General features: G+C 42.0%; 1 protein-coding gene and 1 long non-coding RNA gene across 7 annotated transcripts in view; one reads left to right on the forward strand and one right to left on the reverse strand.

Moving 5' to 3' along the window:
• LOC100691919 (ATP-binding cassette sub-family A member 1) overlaps positions 1-17745 on the forward strand; it is a 176714-nt gene extending 158969 nt beyond the window's left edge. For all 5 annotated transcript variants that reach the window (XM_013274475.3, XM_013274476.3, XM_025905493.1 and 2 more), the window contains 2 exons: positions 8910-9153; positions 15188-17745. In XM_013274475.3, coding sequence (XP_013129929.1) covers positions 8910-9153; positions 15188-15316 — 373 coding nt within the window. In that variant the 3' untranslated portion in view covers positions 15317-17745. The remainder of the gene's footprint in view (positions 1-8909; positions 9154-15187) is intronic.
• LOC109197583 (uncharacterized) overlaps positions 1-17960 on the reverse strand; it is a 34379-nt gene that overhangs the window by 2169 nt on the left and 14250 nt on the right. Inside the window, exons 2-4 of one of the 2 annotated variants that reach the window (XR_002058644.2) lie at positions 10652-10750; positions 8651-8690; positions 8246-8369 (exon numbers count right to left, since the gene is read on the reverse strand). This is a non-coding gene — a long non-coding RNA (uncharacterized LOC109197583). Of the gene's footprint in view, positions 1-8245; positions 8691-10651; positions 10751-17960 lie in introns of both variants that reach the window. The other variant, XR_003219033.1, reaches the window with a different exon arrangement.

A 17960-nucleotide genomic window follows, 5' to 3' on the forward strand; every position in this document is an offset into this window, starting at 1 on the left:
TGCAGGGAAAGATCAATACACCTGGGATGAGGGGTGGAGCAGACCATTTTTCAAGTTGTGCGGGGGATTAGCAGAAACGCCTGGAGGAGCAAGGAGGGGCCACCGGTGTCAAGGGTAGTTCCTATCAAGTATGTTAATGTCATACAAAACATCTGGGCTTTTAGATCACTGCGGGGAGAGAATAGGTAGATTATACATGGTGATAAAAAAAAAAGAGTGAGAATTGGGGGTGATAGGAGCTAAGAGGCAGAGCACTGGAGAGGGAGAGCAATCAGGCCCGCCCAGATGTTCGTTGATCCTGCGTGTCAATTGCATCCTGTCGGTAGGGGCACGGGCAGGGTGGGGTAAATAATGCATGAACTGCACAGGAAGTATAGGACGGGTAAGAGCCTCCAGAGCACGGGTGGAGTCTGGAGAGGGGATGGACGAGGGATGAGGACAGAGGATTAACACGTGTCCTACTTCACTCCACGTGATATCAGGTAAAAGGGACTCTCAAATCACAAGACAAGCGAGCGAGAGGAAAGTCAGATAAGCGTGACGTCTGCCTTTTTTTATTGGGTGGGGGGTGGCACTTTTATTTTAGATCTCACACGGACAATTTACATGCCGCTGAAATGCTATCGCTCAGTTCTCGCCACGCAGTGAATAATTTCTAATTAAGCATCCCTATCTCCGCTGCGCTTGCTGTAATTAATGTTTCATGAGGTGTGGGACCCCGTTAATGACTGAAAAGGCAATTAAGGAATGTCTTCTCTGTTTTCTTTTCTCGTCACTATCCTGCCACATGTTTGTGCTGTCATGTTGTGAGACACGCACACACACACACACACAAACACAACTCACCCTTGAATAGCCATCATTTTGTATATGCCTCCACATTCTGGCTCTAATGGGGAAATGAAGGGGCTGTTTTTCACAAGTGCACAAGCAGCTGCCAGTCAGACCAGCGGGGGTTGAAGTGTGGGGGGGGACATTGCAATGGTGGTGCACGCCGTTGCCACACGGCATGAGCGGATGACCTGCAAAGCTGGGGGGTGGGGGGTGGGGGAGCTCCTTCTTCCCTGTCCCATTTTCCCATCTCTTTTTCATCACAAACCCTCGAGAGGAGTGCAGATCTCTCTCCACGGGGGCAGCGCTCACATTTTGACCCCCTGTTGCTCACATGTAATACATGCTCACCCCTACCACATTCTCAACTCTTGCTCCCACCCGTCACCTCCCCCGACTGACTCTTCTCCTTCAGAAGCCTCTCACCCTATTACTCTTATTTATTCCCGACTCTCTACGAAGGTGGCGAGGCTTTCAGCCCAGTCATCCAAGTCCTTGTTAGCACTGCCCCCTTTAGTTCGACAGCACGCGTGTATTTATCACACAGATGCCCTTCTGCTGCTTCGACAGCAACGCCCCCCCCCCACCCTCCCCACACCCACCCCTGCCTTTGGCGTATTAGTCAACCCTCAAATGAGCCAAAATGGCCCATTTTAGACCACTAGAGAGGTGGTCAGTGTGAGAGAGGAGCTGAAGATTCAGTAGGGTGGTGCGTTTCAGAGAAATAGGGCAGCCATCTCGAGTAGCCTCTCCACTATCTTCCACCATGGCTGTTAAAAACACCCTGTCTTTTTTTTTTTTAACCTGCCCTGGCATTGAGCCGCTCAAATCAATCACACTTCTAGAAATTTATGAAAGGCTGACGGGCATGGGGAGAAATAAATAAGTATAAAATGCACAAGGGGCTGTAAATAGGGCTTCAGTCTAGCAGCATGCTAGACTGAAGGTTCCCAGGTGTTAAGTAAACCCAAATGAAGTGGAGGAACCAATAAAAGCAGCTTCAAAGCTCTCCTATAATCTTGTCAGTTAGGAAGGACACCCACTAGCCTTTGCAGGATTTTTCACTGATTGATATCATTCATATCCCCACTTCACCGAGTAGCTGCGGTAAGCACACCCCACAGCCTCCAGTCTGATTTTCTCCTTGCTTAAAGCACATCATGAAATAAAAGTAGGATGCAAAGTGCCTTAAATGCATTAAGGTAATGTGCTTTGAGCGCTGAGGAGTTTTTTACAAGAGCGGTGTAGAAAAGTTTGGAACCATCCCCCTACCCGAAGTTGACGTTAAGAGAAGTCCAATAAACTCGCCTCCCACTCACTCTGCGTCAGCTCTGCAGGTGTGCCATTAACTAAATAGTTTACGGCTTTTAAGTGCATGTCACCCACGGAGATGAATGACAAAATAATTCTCTTTACGGTGTACAGCGCGTCGCCAGTGCAGGTGTAATTTAACCTGCCAGAACATTGGTGGTCACAGATGAGGTGCAGTATACGTCCCGTCCATATGTTGTTATTCGAGATGAGCAACGTTGATTTTGGATTGATAGCAAATAACCAAAATTGATGAATTGCACAGGTGACGCTTTTATCAATATTATTATTTTCGGTTTATAAAGCTCATGCTTATTGAAAATGCAGTAGTCATAGCTTTTACAAGCCACAGGATGGCCTTCATATGAGCCCATGCCAATGCCTTGTAAATCCATCTTAGATATATCTTACCATGCTATCACACAGGTAAATTAAAGTAACACCAAAGGTGACCTTGTGTGTTCATTTACAGTCCCATAATTTACTCTCAGACTCTGCTACAGTAGCTTTAAGTGATTCACAATTCAATAGTTATCTTGGGCCTTCCTTTTGAGCCAACTTTCCACTGATTGGCTGCCCCTCACAAACTCCTTTCAGCTGCAGTTTTGTTTGGACTTGAGCTGTCGAGGACTGTTCCCTGTGACATCACAAAAATTTAAAAAAATTCTTTTTCTTGGTAGCCTGAAGCCAGCTCTTTTAGGTCATAGAGAACATTTGGACACACGTGACATCATTAATTGAAACTTTGTAACAGTTTCATATGAGCACACGCCTAACAGTAACATAGTCTCTCTTTAAATAAGGTTTTACATATCATGACATAAAAATATAATCTGGTGCTCAGCAGGTCAATACAATCTCAGATAAAGAACAACACGTGGCAATTACGTTATGTCATTATTTATTTAACCAAACTGAGCCAAAATCCAGAAGTAGTGTGAAACACTGAGCGCAGCCTTAATTAATTTTAAGATCAGTTTTTTTTTTTATTATGGACCCATACATAACACCTTAGCAAAGATAGAGGATGTTTTTAATAAGACTATATGTGATAGTTTGAACTCGTTCATACGTTTTATTTAAAGCTGATTTAAGTAAATATACACTGTTGAGGCATAACATTATGATGATCTGTCTAGTATTTTGTTGCCATTTGGCTGCCAAAACAGCCCTGACCCACTGAGGCATGGACTCCACTTGTCCCCTGAAGGTGTGCTGTGGTATCTGCACTAAGTGTTAGCAACAGGTCCTTTAAGTCAGGCTTGGCCAACTCCAGGCCTCGAGGGCCGGTGTCCTGCAGGTTTTAGATCTCACCCTGGGTCTACACACCTGAATCAAAGGATTAGTTCATTACCAGGCCTCTGGAGAACTTCAAGACATGTTGAGGAGGTAATTTAGCCATGTTAATCAGCTGTGTTGGATCAAGGACACATCTAAAACCTCCAGGACACCGGCCCTCGAGGCCTGGGTTTGGACACTACTGCTTTAAGTCCTGTAAGTTGTGAGGCGGAGCCACCATGGAATTAGACTTGTTTGTCTAGTACATCACACAGATGCTCGATTAAGGTCTGGGGAATTTGGAGGCCAAGTCAACACCTCAAACCCGTCGTAGTGCTCCTCAAACCATTCCTGAACAAGTGGGTTCTTCAGGTGTGCATATGATCATGGTCTCCAACAAAGCTTAGGTAGGTGGTGTCAAAGTAACAACCACATGGATGGCAGGACCCAAGGTTTCCCAGTAGCACATTGCCCAAAGCATCACACTGCCTCCACCTACTTGCATTCTTCCCATAGTGCATCCTGGTGTCAGGTGTTCCCCAGGTAAGAGATGCATCCACATGATGTAAAAGTAAATATGATTCATCAGAGGAGGCCACCTTCTTCCATAGTCCATGGTCTTCCTTGTTCCATGGTCCAGTACTGATGCTCATGTGACCATTGTTAGGGCTTTCAGTGATGGACAGGTGTTAGCATCACAGTTTGTTGTGCAGCCCCGAACTAGCATCACCTTTAGCATCAGAAGTAGCATCACCTTTTGTTGGCAATCTGAGCTACAGTAGCTACAGTGGATCAGACCACACAGGCCTGCTATTGCTCCCCACGTGCATCAGTGACCCTTGGCCACCCATGACCCTGTCACTGGTTCACCACTGTTCCTTCCTTGGGCCGCTTTTGATATATACTCGCCACTGCAGACGAAGAAAATCTCACAAGAGCTGCAGTTTTGGAGATACTCTGACTCAGTCGTTGATCCATCCCCTCAAACTCGCCTAAATCCTCATGATTGCCCATTTTCCCTGCTTCTAGCAGCAACTTTCAGGACAAAATATTCTAATATATCCAGGTGCCACAATGAAGACATAATCAGTGTTATTAACGTCACTAAAAAAGGCCATAGTGTTAATGCCTGATCGGTGTATATACTCTTAAGTATCATATGATAGATCCAGTCCTTTTTTTCACTCACAGCGCACTATTCCATCTACAACGATAACTTAAAAATCCCAGTTTCCTCGTTTGCATGCATGCACACAGCCAACAGAAGCTCCCGTTCAGGTCTTAATTTTAAACATGAGGATACTGCACTGTCATCATGTGCTCTGTTAGCACACAAGCAAGGATACACATCTACAGACAGGAAAATACACTTTGCAAATTGAAAAAGAGTATTAGCGAGCAAACACGGATATAAGCAATGCATGTTTGATACAGGCTTTGAAATGTATTTTATGAGAAAGGTAATATATTCACATTATGCTGATTTATTCTTTTGTCTTTTGTTTGTTTTGTTTTCGACAAAGAAAATTGCTAAGGGGGACTTAAATTTACAGTAGGTTGGACATTTTTTGTCACTTCTATTTTTTTATGCCTCCCTAAATTGCAGTTTAACTGGACAGAGATTGCCCGTGCATCCCTCTGTCCTTACATTGTTAATGGAGCCTCTGCCTCCAGCTCTATTAGCTTCTCCTCCAGGAACTAAGAAACTTTTTTGGATGACTTCCTGCCTGATCAAAGCATCAGACCACCCAAGCCATGACGTGACCTCTTGCCCTCCATCCCTCCCCCACCCCGCGGACACAAATACAAGGTTTGGCAGTGGTGAGGGTGACCTTTCCAGACTCCCTCAGATGAAGTAAGGCAGCCGAATTATTTTCTGCCTGTCATGCCCTTATCTGTGTCTGGCTGTTGTTTGTTTTAAATTACATGGAAGAACGACTTTCCAGCGGACCAGGGCGAAGGAGAGGATCGAGGCAGAATAATGAAAATGAAGAAGCGAGAACTGCACCGCAGACATTACAGCGGCTCTGCCATGCTGTGTTGCGCCGCTGTATCATATCTCTAATGTAAAATATTATGAAAGGATTAGCTGTGACAAAGTGGTGCAGTCATGACTGTAAATATAATCCCTTCATTATTTTCTCGCGAGCTATATTCAACCCCAAGTAGCACAGATCTCGCTTTTAGTTTTTAAGTCGCCAGTTTAAAGTTAATTATTGTTTCACACATGCGGCGCCATTGTTATGACCACGCCAAGCAGTGCAAGCTCTGTTTGTTGATAGCTGAGCTTACCTTTCCCCCAACGCAGCCAGAGTTTAATTGAGGAGAGCCAAGACAGAGTGTATCAGAGATTAAATAGCTTGTTTGGATGTGAATACAGAAACAGAGTAATACTGGTTTGGTTTTTATGGGTTTTTTACACAAAGTACTGCCCGTAGCTTCAGTGTTGCTCATGCAACGAAGGAAAGACAAAAAGAGAGTGAGAATGGGGGGGAAGATTATTCATAAGCTCTTTTATCTCAGTCATAACCCTAAACGATTCACCTAAATGCTTTCTTGGCCTGTTGGATCTTTGCAAAAAAATGTTTTTGCATCTTGGCCGATCATGAGAGCTGCTAGATACAATAAACATGCAGGGATTGTGGTCACAGACTTGACAATATGAGATGAGCCTGAAAGCCTGGTCAAACGTTATTGGTTCATGGTACTTGGACTACAAATGGACACCAAAGCAACTTCAGTTACCAGGAATCCTTGGAAATACTATATATGCATGTGCAGACTGTTGTTTATAAAAATAAGCCCATTGTGATATACTATTTTCTCTCCTGGTGACACCAGTAACCATGCTGAAGAACAGTTCAATTCAATTCAACAACAGTTGCCTCAAGGTGCTTCAAATTGCTTTATGTTGTAAGGTAAAGACGCTACAATAATACAGAGAAACCCCCCAAAAGTACTTGGTGACAGTGGGAAGGAAAAACTCCCTTTTAACAGGAAGCGACCTCTGGCAGAACCAGGCTCAGGGAGGGACAGCCATCTATCCCGACTGTTTGAGGGTGAGGGGAGGGAGACAGGACAGACAGTTATATGCATAAGAACTATGGTATTTTATTCTATGGATATATATTGTATTTACATAATTACATTTAACTGTAAATTCTAGTCTTTACAATCTTCAACAGCACTGAGGTTTTTAGAGGGAGGAGTGGGGGGGGTGGGGTTATTATTAAACTAATCCCATAATAACAGGATTGTAATGCTGTCCAGCTTGATCGTGCACAGTCTAGAGGAGCAGAGCGTGGTGACGTTATATTATTCTTACTCAGGGATTGTGAGGAAAACATTTGTTTCACATTAGAAGCTGCAAACAATTTAAGCACCAAGAGGACTCACAACACACTGCGCGAGTCCTCTGTAGCTTACAGAAAGCCAATGTGGGATGAAAACATACACATTTTTAACCGGATCTCTTGGCGAGCAGATTCACAGTTACTCTTTGGGCTTAGCACTTGGGTTTTCACATGACTGACTATTAAAAACTATTAATCTGTGAAACAGTCAGTTTTGTATGAACCTTTCATGCTGGAAACAACCAAATAGATGCTTAGCAAAAGCAAAGTATTTCATCGCCGGGCTGAGGGCAGGGATTAATCCAGTGTGGAGTAACATCTTGAATGGTCAAAGGGTTGCCCAAGCAGTAACATGCTTGTAAGCCACCCACTGTACTATCCACATGCAGTGCACTACATAATATGTTTTAGAGATACATGGGGATGCTTTTGATCACCCGTGGTGTGCAGCCCCTGAGGAGATCACAGCACAGGCACAGTTCTCAGATCCTCCCTGTTGGTTGGTCGGTTGGATGGAGGCTGTTGTTGTTGTTATTGTGGACGGACAACATGCTAGCATGCACCATAGCATTGCAATATGTGGCTTAACTGAGTCCTTGCTGCGATAAGACCCACTTTTGAAAGGAGCATTAGAAACTCTTATGCATTCTTAATGAAAATGAGTATTAAATAAGAGTTGCCATCAGTAATTTATACAAAGTTGCAGCAGGCCTGGACTGTGGCTCCTCAACTGAAAATGATTTAACTGAAGGTGTGCTGCAACCCGTCCTGCGTGTGCGGTGTACTTCTCAGAACTAGCACAGAACTTCGCTTCCTCTCTCGCTCCCTCTGGGAGCATGTAGGCCTGTAGTTTATTCACCATATCTCTAATTGCCACTAAGGGAGCCCCTGACTCTCATTGCGTGTAGCTTCGCGCTAGCCGCAATGGACGTTTCCATGAGTAAATCCAACATTAGGGAATTAATTAGGCAGAAAACAATGGGTCATCAGAGTGCTAACGACAGAATAACAAGGCACAGAGTTTTATTTGGTGCTCACCAGACACAGCACACATTCGGAAAGATGTAGAATGCTAATTAACTTTAGAGCTTAGCTATGACCCATTTTCATTTGTGCCAACGCTTTATGTCCAGGATATTGTTCGTAGCGGTGTTGCATTCTGACACATTTTCAAAAATGGCATGCTGACTGTTCAATGGAGCATACTTTTTTTTAATGTACCCTCTCATGTATGATGACTTATTTTGCTGTTTTTCTCAGCATGCTTTAGACAAAGTTTGTATGTTCAGATTATTAAAGCAGCATTTAATTATTTATTTTCACGCACTGCCATTTTACGGTTAGCAAAACAAACAAGCTCATTAAGACCATATCCAGAATTGTTAGCAAACAATATAAACAGTTCACTGGATATTTAAGCACCCAGAAGACACGTCTGAGTCATCAGAAGTGTCATAATGAATCTCCTTTACCTCCGTTTTGTTCTGCAGCAACTCCTGAGGGAAATAGCTGTCTCTTTAGCCACTCGATGCTCAAGTCTGTACTCCTTACCCTCTCTACTTGATGCTGGGTTGGTAATGTGTCATAGCTTCCTGGCTGAAAACAGATTCCGGCTTCTCAGTTGGTGCAAGGCTGCTGAGAGCAGTGAAACTGAACCAAAATAGTGACGTGGCAGGCAGTGAAATCAAATCATTTAGCAAAAAGATGCTAAAAGAGTCTATGGGGGGCAGTATGGCATGGCAGCACTTTGTCAACCAAATTAATGCTTTCTTTTATATTAGTTACACACATAATTTGGAAAATACATTTTCTTCTATCAGCTACCAACATACTTGTTAAAGTTGAGCTGCCGTTGCCGTTAGCTGTGTCTGACTCACCTGCTCCTCCTGCTCACCGAATCCAGGAAGCTTGAAATGTCTGGGGAAACATGAGCGCAATTACGTTTTTAATACTGTATTTATATTCCTTCTGCTTCCTGGCACGTCTGTTTGTTCTAGTACACATCCCTGTTCTCTGTCGCACTATGGCATGACCACAGGAGAGGAGAGATCATTATTTGGCACTAACACGCTTGTTTGCAGCTCTTCTCTTTTTTGTCTGGCGCTAAATGTGTCATAATGACCTCTCTTTTTTTAGATTTGGTGATGGCTACACTGTGATTGTGAGGGTCGGTGGCTCTCCGCCCGCACTGAAGCCAGTCGAGGACTTCGTCCAGAAGACCTTTCCGGGCAGCGTTCTCAAAGAGAAGCATCACAACACACTGCAGTATCAGTTTCCATACGCACAGGGAGCTTTGGCCAATATCTTCAGCCAGTTCACCAGGCATCAGCGGAGGCTGCGTGTGGAGGACTACTCGGTGTCCCAGACAACTTTGGATCAGGTGAGGTGGAAAAAAGGAACAAAAACATACAGTTAGGCACTAACACAGTTTTGTTGTTTTGGCTCGATTTTCAATCAAATGAAACGATCACAATTCATTATTATAATTATGCATCATGGATTTTAAGTGTCCTGTTGGGTCAAAGGTAATTGGACAAACTCATAGGATTGTTTTTCATACTTGGATGAAAATCGCTTGCAGTCGATGACTGCTTGAAGTCTGGAACTCTGAGATCAGATGACTGACTTGGCCGTTTATTTTCTAGTGAGAAACTCCTGAGTTACTTTTGCAGAATACTTTGGGTTATTATTCTTTCTGGCAAAGTCTCATCCGTCCTTGAGTGTAACCAGTGCTTTGCACCTTGTTGGAAACCCTCTGTAAATCCATTCATGAAGGCGTCTCTTGATTGTAGACTTTGACAATGATATGCCTACGTCCACGAGTGTGTTCTTGACTTGATTAGCTGTTGTGAAGGAGTTTTTTTAAACTGGGGGGAAAAAAAAATCAGACCCTATACTGACTCCCTTTTGGGGCCAGCCTCTAAGTATCAACTTGATAAGCTGCACTTTTTGCCTCTTCTATGTTTGCAGCTCTGGAGGGTTCCTCTTGTGTAGTAGGCAGTCATGATCCCCTTTAATCCGTAATAAAGAAAAAAGTATTATGAGAGATGTGAGATTTCTGCTTGGTAATAAGTAAGGTAAGAGCGTAAACTTGGTTCACTGTTAAATGATGCATTTTTAATGACGTATTAAGTGTTTTGATACCTTCAACTAACCAAGCAGCACATGAAAATTGAAAGCAAAGATCAAGCATAAAAGTCGAAACAAAAGTAACATCCAGAGGCAGCTTTAAAAAGTGTCGCAGCTCAAATCTGTGAAATGTGATTATGATGAAACTGACTCTTGTTGCTGTGTTAAGCTGGAACCACTCTGCCCATGTTCTGTATATAAGAACAGCTTCAGCCTTCCACTAGGTGGTGCAGGCCGATACATTCAAAAGCGATGCACCAACTAAACTAAATTTAGTGTAATTCTGCAGGCCTACTGTAATTCTGTGGAGTAGCTGCTCCCTTTTAATGGCTCACTAGCTCATCAATCAATGCATTGACCATTTTAGGTGCTTCTGTTTAATGCGGGTCTGCCCAGTAGCGGATAAGATTTAAAGATCTATCATTGTCTACACATTGTTTTCTGCCATTTAGGCTGTCAGACAGACCAATGAGGAGTGCACTGAGTTTGGACGGCCAAGATTGTTCAGCCGCCAGCTACCAGTATTGATCCCAAATCTGGACTGATTATATAAAACTCGTGCAGCCAGTATCTTTTTTTTTTTTTTATTCCAGCCAGAGTGCACTAGCTCAGCTTACTGATTGGCGAGATAAACCGAGCGCTGCGTGTTGCGGACTGGATTCACCTTGTGTTTTCCAAGCAGCCCCAGGGACCTAATGCAATCAGGCAGTGAGTGGCAAGTACGTGTGTGTCTGGTCTTCCAAACCCACCATTAGCTCAGCAGCAGATGACCATGTGGGAGGTGAGAGTAACCTCTGAGGGGTCCAGAAAGGTCATCTTTCCACTTTGCCATGGGTGGAAAAAAAAGCCTTAAAAAAGAGAAACAAAAAAATTGACACAGATGTGTTGAATTGTCTGTTCGTTCAGTTGTGCAATGTCACGACTGGATTTAAATCGAATTACGGCTTATAAAGGACACTGCACAGATGATCAACTTGTAGATTACCCATAATTCAAAATAAATCAATCTTCTGCAGAATTTTTAAGTAAAATCTGCCCTTTAGGAGTGTCAAATTTGATGAAAAGCTCAATGCTTCAATTTGGCCTGCAGGGTTTTTTTCTTTTTCCATGAAGCATTTTTAACAGGACTTCACAGATCAGCGGTGAACCTTGCATAATATCTGTTTTAACATTTATGTCTTCTTGCCCCACATTCTGCGCTGGTCAATATTTACCAGATCAGAGGCAGTAAATAAATCATGCTTGGACCAGGAGGTCACAGTATTAACACACAGAAGAGGGGAGGGCTGGAGAACCTGTGGAGACCCAGACAGTCACCTTTCAGCTGGTGATTTATAGAGAGGAGCCTTGACCTACAGTATAACACCCAACTTGCACTACAATTAATATTGATCCGCACGGCCTTGAGCTCAGGCGTTAATGCTGATGGCCGGGACAGTGCAGGGCAGGGATTTAAAAGGAAAATGTGACTTTCACAATGGTCTCGTAGAAGCGGCTTCTGCGGAAACGAGAAACGTTTGCGGCTTTTTCTGGCACCGTCACCGAAGCGCTAATGAAGCAGCCGACCTGTTCGATCTATATATCATCCAATATGTATGCGTGTGTTGATTATAAAGTTTCTTTACTTAGGTCCCCTCTTTCAGTATTTTTTTAATGCACTAATACTACGTTCATGCTTGTGAACAAATGACACAGACATTAAAAACCCCCAATATTTCTTGCTTATTGTTGTTTGAGTTAGCTTCCACTTTTTTCCAAGCATCAAACATTTTTTGACCTCCCAGCTTTAGTCAAATAATCTGAGAGACAAAGTTAGCATGTGAAAACAGGGAAGCATGTAGCCGCAGCGTTAGCATGTACTAAAAACAAAGCGTAAGACTAAGGAATTTTGGACAAGATAACCTTTTTTGCTAGCTATCTAATGGATTAGCTGAGACATCTGTGATATTAGTCCAATAGATTATAATCTCAGTATTTCACTGCCGTGATCAAACCACCTTGTTGGCTCTTTCTCTCTGGAGTAAGATGAAGTCAGTCTGATGTCAGTTTGCAATTGAATTGGATTAAATGAGCATTTACATGCAGCCTATAAATCATTTGCCATCTACATACACAGAAATACACATTAAAAATTCAATTTATTAAATTTACATTAACTGCTTACATTGACAGTTCAGCTGACCTCATAGATTTGAAATACCAGTTCAGATATTCCTCCACAAATCATGACGTAGTTCCTGCAGGATGACAGTATATTTGCAAAATGGCAAAGGCATTAGGCACCCTAATAATAATAATGATAACTGGTAACCAATTGAGCCGAGTCCCATGTTGCAAAGAAGCGCATCGAAAATGTGTACCTGCACTCTGCCAAAAGTGTAAAAATTCAGAGCAGTCGCTGGATAAGCAGTGATTTTTTTCCTACTTACAGCTGCTGTAGTATTTATAATCTAGTGTGACTGACCCATCACTCACCTGATAACCCTGCTAATACTGCTGCGACTTACGATGGTTGTTCAGAAACGTTACATACTGGTTTGTTCACACAAGTAAAATCTTCCACTTTTAAGACATTCTGTGAGATTCTGTTTAGGATCTTGAGATGAGCAGGAATATTTTAATGACATGTAACAAATGTAAAAACAGCCAGTTTAAATTCTGCAAAGCCTTCTTTGATGTATAGCTGAGGTTAATTGGCTGATTCGCGTCCTTCCCCTCCTGGGTTCTGCCTCAGTGGGTACCAAATAAACACCCCAGCGCACCCCTATAATGTAATTAATGCCTGTATCCATCTGTTATTAAGAAAATGCCACTCAGCAGCGCTGGTGCATGACATTCAGGTCATGAATGGATGGTTGGCTAAATGCAGAAAGTGAACATTACGAAATAATCATACCGCAGCGCACCGGAGGAATTTAGCCATGCTTGTCTCAGTCAAAAAATGGCTGCACCGTTAAAGCTCCCACGCTCAGTTTTGCAGAAAGTTCAAGACAAACAGCACTTTGCAATTCTGCTGCACAACTACGCAGCCTTGACTATGAATATGAAATGCTGTGCATGCCTCAGCACATCAAGCCAGTGAGTCAGAGGCCAACAGAGGTGGGCGGAGGGTGCATTTGTTGTCATTCTTATCCTCGTATTCATTCTCTGCTGAGAAGATGCCTTGACAACGGTGACCTTGATACACGCTGCTGATGTTATGACATTATTAGCTCAATGAGCTTACACTTAGCAGCTTCTCTATAAGGAAGTTTTATCCACGTAGTTACACTGTTCAGTATAAAATTACTGTTCATGTGGTTTTATTGTTATTATACTTTTCTAAATACAGTAATTCCATTGAGTTCAGGCTTATTTATATAGGGCCAAATCACAACAGTCTCCTTAATGCATTTTATTCTTTAAGAAATAAGGCACTTTGTGATGGCAGGAAAGAAAAAAACTCCCTTTTAACAGGAAGGAACCTGCACCAGAACCAGGATCAGTGAGGGGTAGATATCTGCCATTTGGGGGACGAGGGGAGAAAAACAGAGGACATAGAGAAACGATAAATAGCAAAACCCTGAAGATGAGATCAGATTATTTTAACTCCAAACTTTATGACAGGAAGTATCTCTGTTTGAATCAGAGTAACGTGGCTTTTTAGTTCATGCCTGTGTGGTGAAAGAGTGGCGCACGTCACTTCTTCAACTGCTCACCTGCTCTGTGGCCAATAGATATCAGCATGATGATAGATCACAGAGGAACCAGAAAAACACATTGTGCATATTCATGTCTTGAAATGTCCTGAACTGAGCCGAGAATTCTCTCATAATAAATGTCTGTATGAAAGACAGATCTACTTAAACGTCTAGATAGGCTAATTAATGTTCCCACAAGCAGGAGAGAAAAGCACCTGCTGTCGCACAACATCTTGTTTAACCTAAAACATGGAAACATAACAGGCAAAATCATTTAAATATATGTTTTGGAAGTGAAATATACTTTATGCATCAAGTCATTCTTGATCTTTATGGACTGTGAAACCATAGATAGCAGAAGTTGGTATGTAGTTAATTTTTGTCTGTGTGCTCGGCACGATTTAAAAATGCCGGCAGGTGTTTTGGGCTCCTCTTTGTTGCTAAAATAGACTGATCACCTGCTAGCTTCAAGTCAAGACTGAACACAGGAATAACTAATGGTATCAATATTCTCATCTAACTCTCAGGAAGAAAGCAAACTGCTGTGTTTCTCAAACGTCAGACTCTAGATGTATACGGCACATACAATGAGGTCATTACTTTAGCGATAGAAAAGCCTCCCATCAGTATTTTCACTAGTGAAGACATGTTGTCAGTAATGACAAAGTAAATATATCACAGTAATTGGCAAATGTATGTCCTTTGTTCAAAAGATGGAAGTTGCTAATGCTAATAAAGACTTCATTACCATTAAATTATAAGGTTTCAGATTATATTCACTGGTTAATTAAAAACAGAAGCTTCAAAGGCTGACTGGATAGATCTCTATTACCCGTCTGAGCTTCAATAAAACAAAAGAGGATTGTTTTTAAGCCCAGAAGAATAGGCTACTAATGTTTATTTCTATTCATCCATGGCCTTTTGCATGTGCTTATTTGCCATTTGATTTAGCAAGTGTGTATCTGTGAAGAAAGGTTTAATTGATAGGGCCTGTGAGTAGCTGCTGATGGAATTGGCTTGGAGGACAATTTTATTTATTTTCCATTTAGATTTTAAGTGCAATCTAGTAATTCGCGTGTCCTTTTATATTCACACAGCCAATGAAAATGGTTTAATGAAAAAGCAATGCTCTTATCATTTTATATGATCCGCTTTGTTGCCTTTTTTTTCCTTCCCCTCTCCGTCTGCAGAGAGTTTTTGTGTAGCTTTACCGCCGATGCTAAGAGACTAAAACGCCCGCTCGCCTGTGATGTTTACAGCACAATGAAATACACACAGCTTTTTATGAACGCCATAGGATTGATTTCGTCTGACATTAAATGGGCATCACAGAGAGAAGAATGATTGTTTTATTCTCTTTCTCTGCTGGTCAAAGATGTCAAACTGACATTCACTGTGTGAGCCGAGGCGCTTGCTTGATGCTTCATAGCCCTCGACTGGCATCTCATTCTCATGCACCCCGTCGTCCGTGCCGCTATTTCTGTTTGTTTTAAAGGCAGAGGGTGGGGAGAGAGCGCAAACGAGAAGTGTCCACGGGCCCTTCAGCAGAAGTTTATTATCTTGCCTTTGCTTTTAAGTACTTTCTTCTCCTCATTTGTATTCCAGGTCTTTGTGAATTTTGCGAGGCAGCAGCACGATGAAGAGGACTCCGAGGCCTATAGCAACCCGGTGGACGTTTCAGACGAGCTGCCGTTGGAGTATCTGAGGACCTCCCAAAGAGCAGAAAAGGTGTAAAGCACATGGGAAAAGAACCGCATCTACACTCGTCCAGCGATATGCCTTCAAAATAAGGGGATCTGCAGTATTTGCACTGGCAACCAAATGAGTTAACCTAATTTAGCTTTAATTACTAAATATAGCATGCCCCTGCTTTCAGGGTTTATCAGCAGGCTTGCAAAGTCTTAATCACCCACTGTTTTGCAATTATTCATGATGTTTTCCATAACTGTCCCTCGCCAAGCCCGTTTTTTAACTCATTTACAAATGGCTGGTTTTGTAGCCTTCCTTTCATTTTGACACCGTAAATAGTTGGTTATAGTGAGTGCTACCGCAAAGCTTGTGGAGTTTTCTGGAACTCCCTGGTTTGACACAGGAGAGGCAGGTTACTGCATTAAAATCGTGAAATATTCAACTCGATTATCCAAATTTTTCAAAGTACACAGTCGATCTATTTAAAATAAAATGATTCTCCTTTTTTACCACACAGGCTGATTTCCATTTGACAAAAATCGACTTTAAGAGCAAAGCCTGACTAAAATGACTTAATAAGATTGTAGGTGCGTGTGCAGGAAATGCTGTATTTCACAAAGGTTAAACAACTGAAATAACACCACTTTGGTTTTGTTTGCACATTTATTGTAGATCGTTCCACCACATCTCCCTCTGTGCTTCCCCTAGCATCACAAATTGCACAGCACTACCTCAGCCTTGACCTTCAGATTGACTGATGCTTTAGACTCCTATCATTTGTTTACGTTTGCTGCTGATTGAACAAAGATAAATCAACTCAAAAAGTCTAAAGACGTTAAACAGCAGTTAGTTTCAGCCTGCCATCACAGCTGCTGATAGGCACTCCAGTGATAAATAACTACTCTGCCACATGTATTGGCTTTGTGTATCTGAGGGAGCCTACAATTAGCTGTAGATGGTGTTCAATAACAAGCACTGAGGTTGCAGCAGTGGCTGTCGAACATCTAGCGTCTGCAAGAAAGGTGCTAAATGTGTGCACCGGCCAAAGCTTGCAGGGCTTTATCGCCATTATATGCAGGCATCAGGAACGTAATCGAGCACACGTCAAATGTTTCATGAGATTTAGTAATGAATGTATGAGCAAAAACACATTTTTATTTATATTTTGTTAGCTTTTAAGGCCTTAACTTGTAAGATCCTTCTGCTGTATTTTTCTTGTAATAATTTGTCACATGACATGCTGGTTTTGGCACAGTGCACCTTCTACATAAGTAGTTATGCCTTTGAAGATGTGGTCATAATCATAATCACACATAATCCTGCTTTCTCTTGATACTTTAAGTTGCATTGATCAGATATGGGTACCTAGCTAGCTAAGCTTGCTACCTTCCTTCTTAGCCATGGACCCATGCTTGGTTACTCAAAGCTAACTTAGCAACTTAGCATACTTACTAATGTTAATTCTTTGCATTTTTCATGATCTTTTTACGCCTGTGTTGTTGGTTTTTACTACACATAGCCTGTATATAAAAGATGGTTTGTGAGTTCATCCTTGAGCATTTTGGCCATAGCTAAATACCAGATGTGATGACCCATGGGTGAATATAAGAAATCTATTGTAGGACACAGCATACTTCTATCGTGCACACATATTAAGCACAAAGGAAACCCACCCTTGACCATCTTATTTTTAAATAGCACCAAAATTTGCATTAAAAGCTAGCATAAACTCAGGACTTCACTGAGTTCAAGTGAGAAACAGGATCATGTTTGTCCTTTTCTAGACTTCTGTACAATCATTCATTTTTTTGCAACTCGAGGAGTCACCCCCTGCCAGTCAATAGAAGAGATTGGCAATATCCATCTTTTAAATACAGTCTATGTTATCACTCATTCCTTTAGCATGTAAAGCTAAAGCTTTACTGTTTGGTCTGGGAAATAGCTAATTGCATTACTTAAATTTTCAACCACCTATGGTATCAAGAATGCTTAAAAACTACAGAAATATATTTTTAAATGTATTTTTTTTAAAGTTATTACTGCATACAATTAAATTGTACAGACATATGTAAACTTTGGACAAACTGTACACCTTATACTCCATTTCCCAAGTAAAAGTTAACTCAGGAAGGTTTTATGTGCAATACTTACATGCTTATACAGAGATTGGCTTTTAGCAGCACTCTCACTGTTCTGTGTCTTTTACTGTATGTACTGTGCAACATCAAGAGGTTATGTCAGTGTCTCGCGCAGCTTGCGCTCGCATTACGTTGCGCTTTTGTGTTCAGGATGTAAATAAGTCCACACTTCACTCCTCCCAGGCTTTCTTGTTTGCTTTCAGAGCCTGACATAATTTGTATGCTTTGCTAAGTCCTCACATTACTATCATGCCCGTTGCAAAGAATAATGAATCCTGTTTGCACTGAATATTGCTCTATGCCAAGACAAGTGATTAAACATTTGCACAAACTGTACTGCGACTTTGACTCGTTGTTTGTTCACTGCCGTATTTGTCCAATGAATCACCGAGTTTGAAAGTCTCTCTAGTTCAACTTCCTACATGCTGTCTTATTGTTGTGTCCTTCCTTTCACTATTTCGCGTCTTTCACTCAGAGCGAAGGTGCCAGCTGCAGGCTCATATTTTGTTTTGTCTCTCATACATTCGTAACATCAACCGAGTCCATGGGAT

This window comes from Oreochromis niloticus, linkage group LG3 (assembly GCF_001858045.2).
Source record: "Oreochromis niloticus isolate F11D_XX linkage group LG3, O_niloticus_UMD_NMBU, whole genome shotgun sequence".
Lineage (NCBI taxonomy): Eukaryota > Metazoa > Chordata > Actinopteri > Cichliformes > Cichlidae > Oreochromis > Oreochromis niloticus.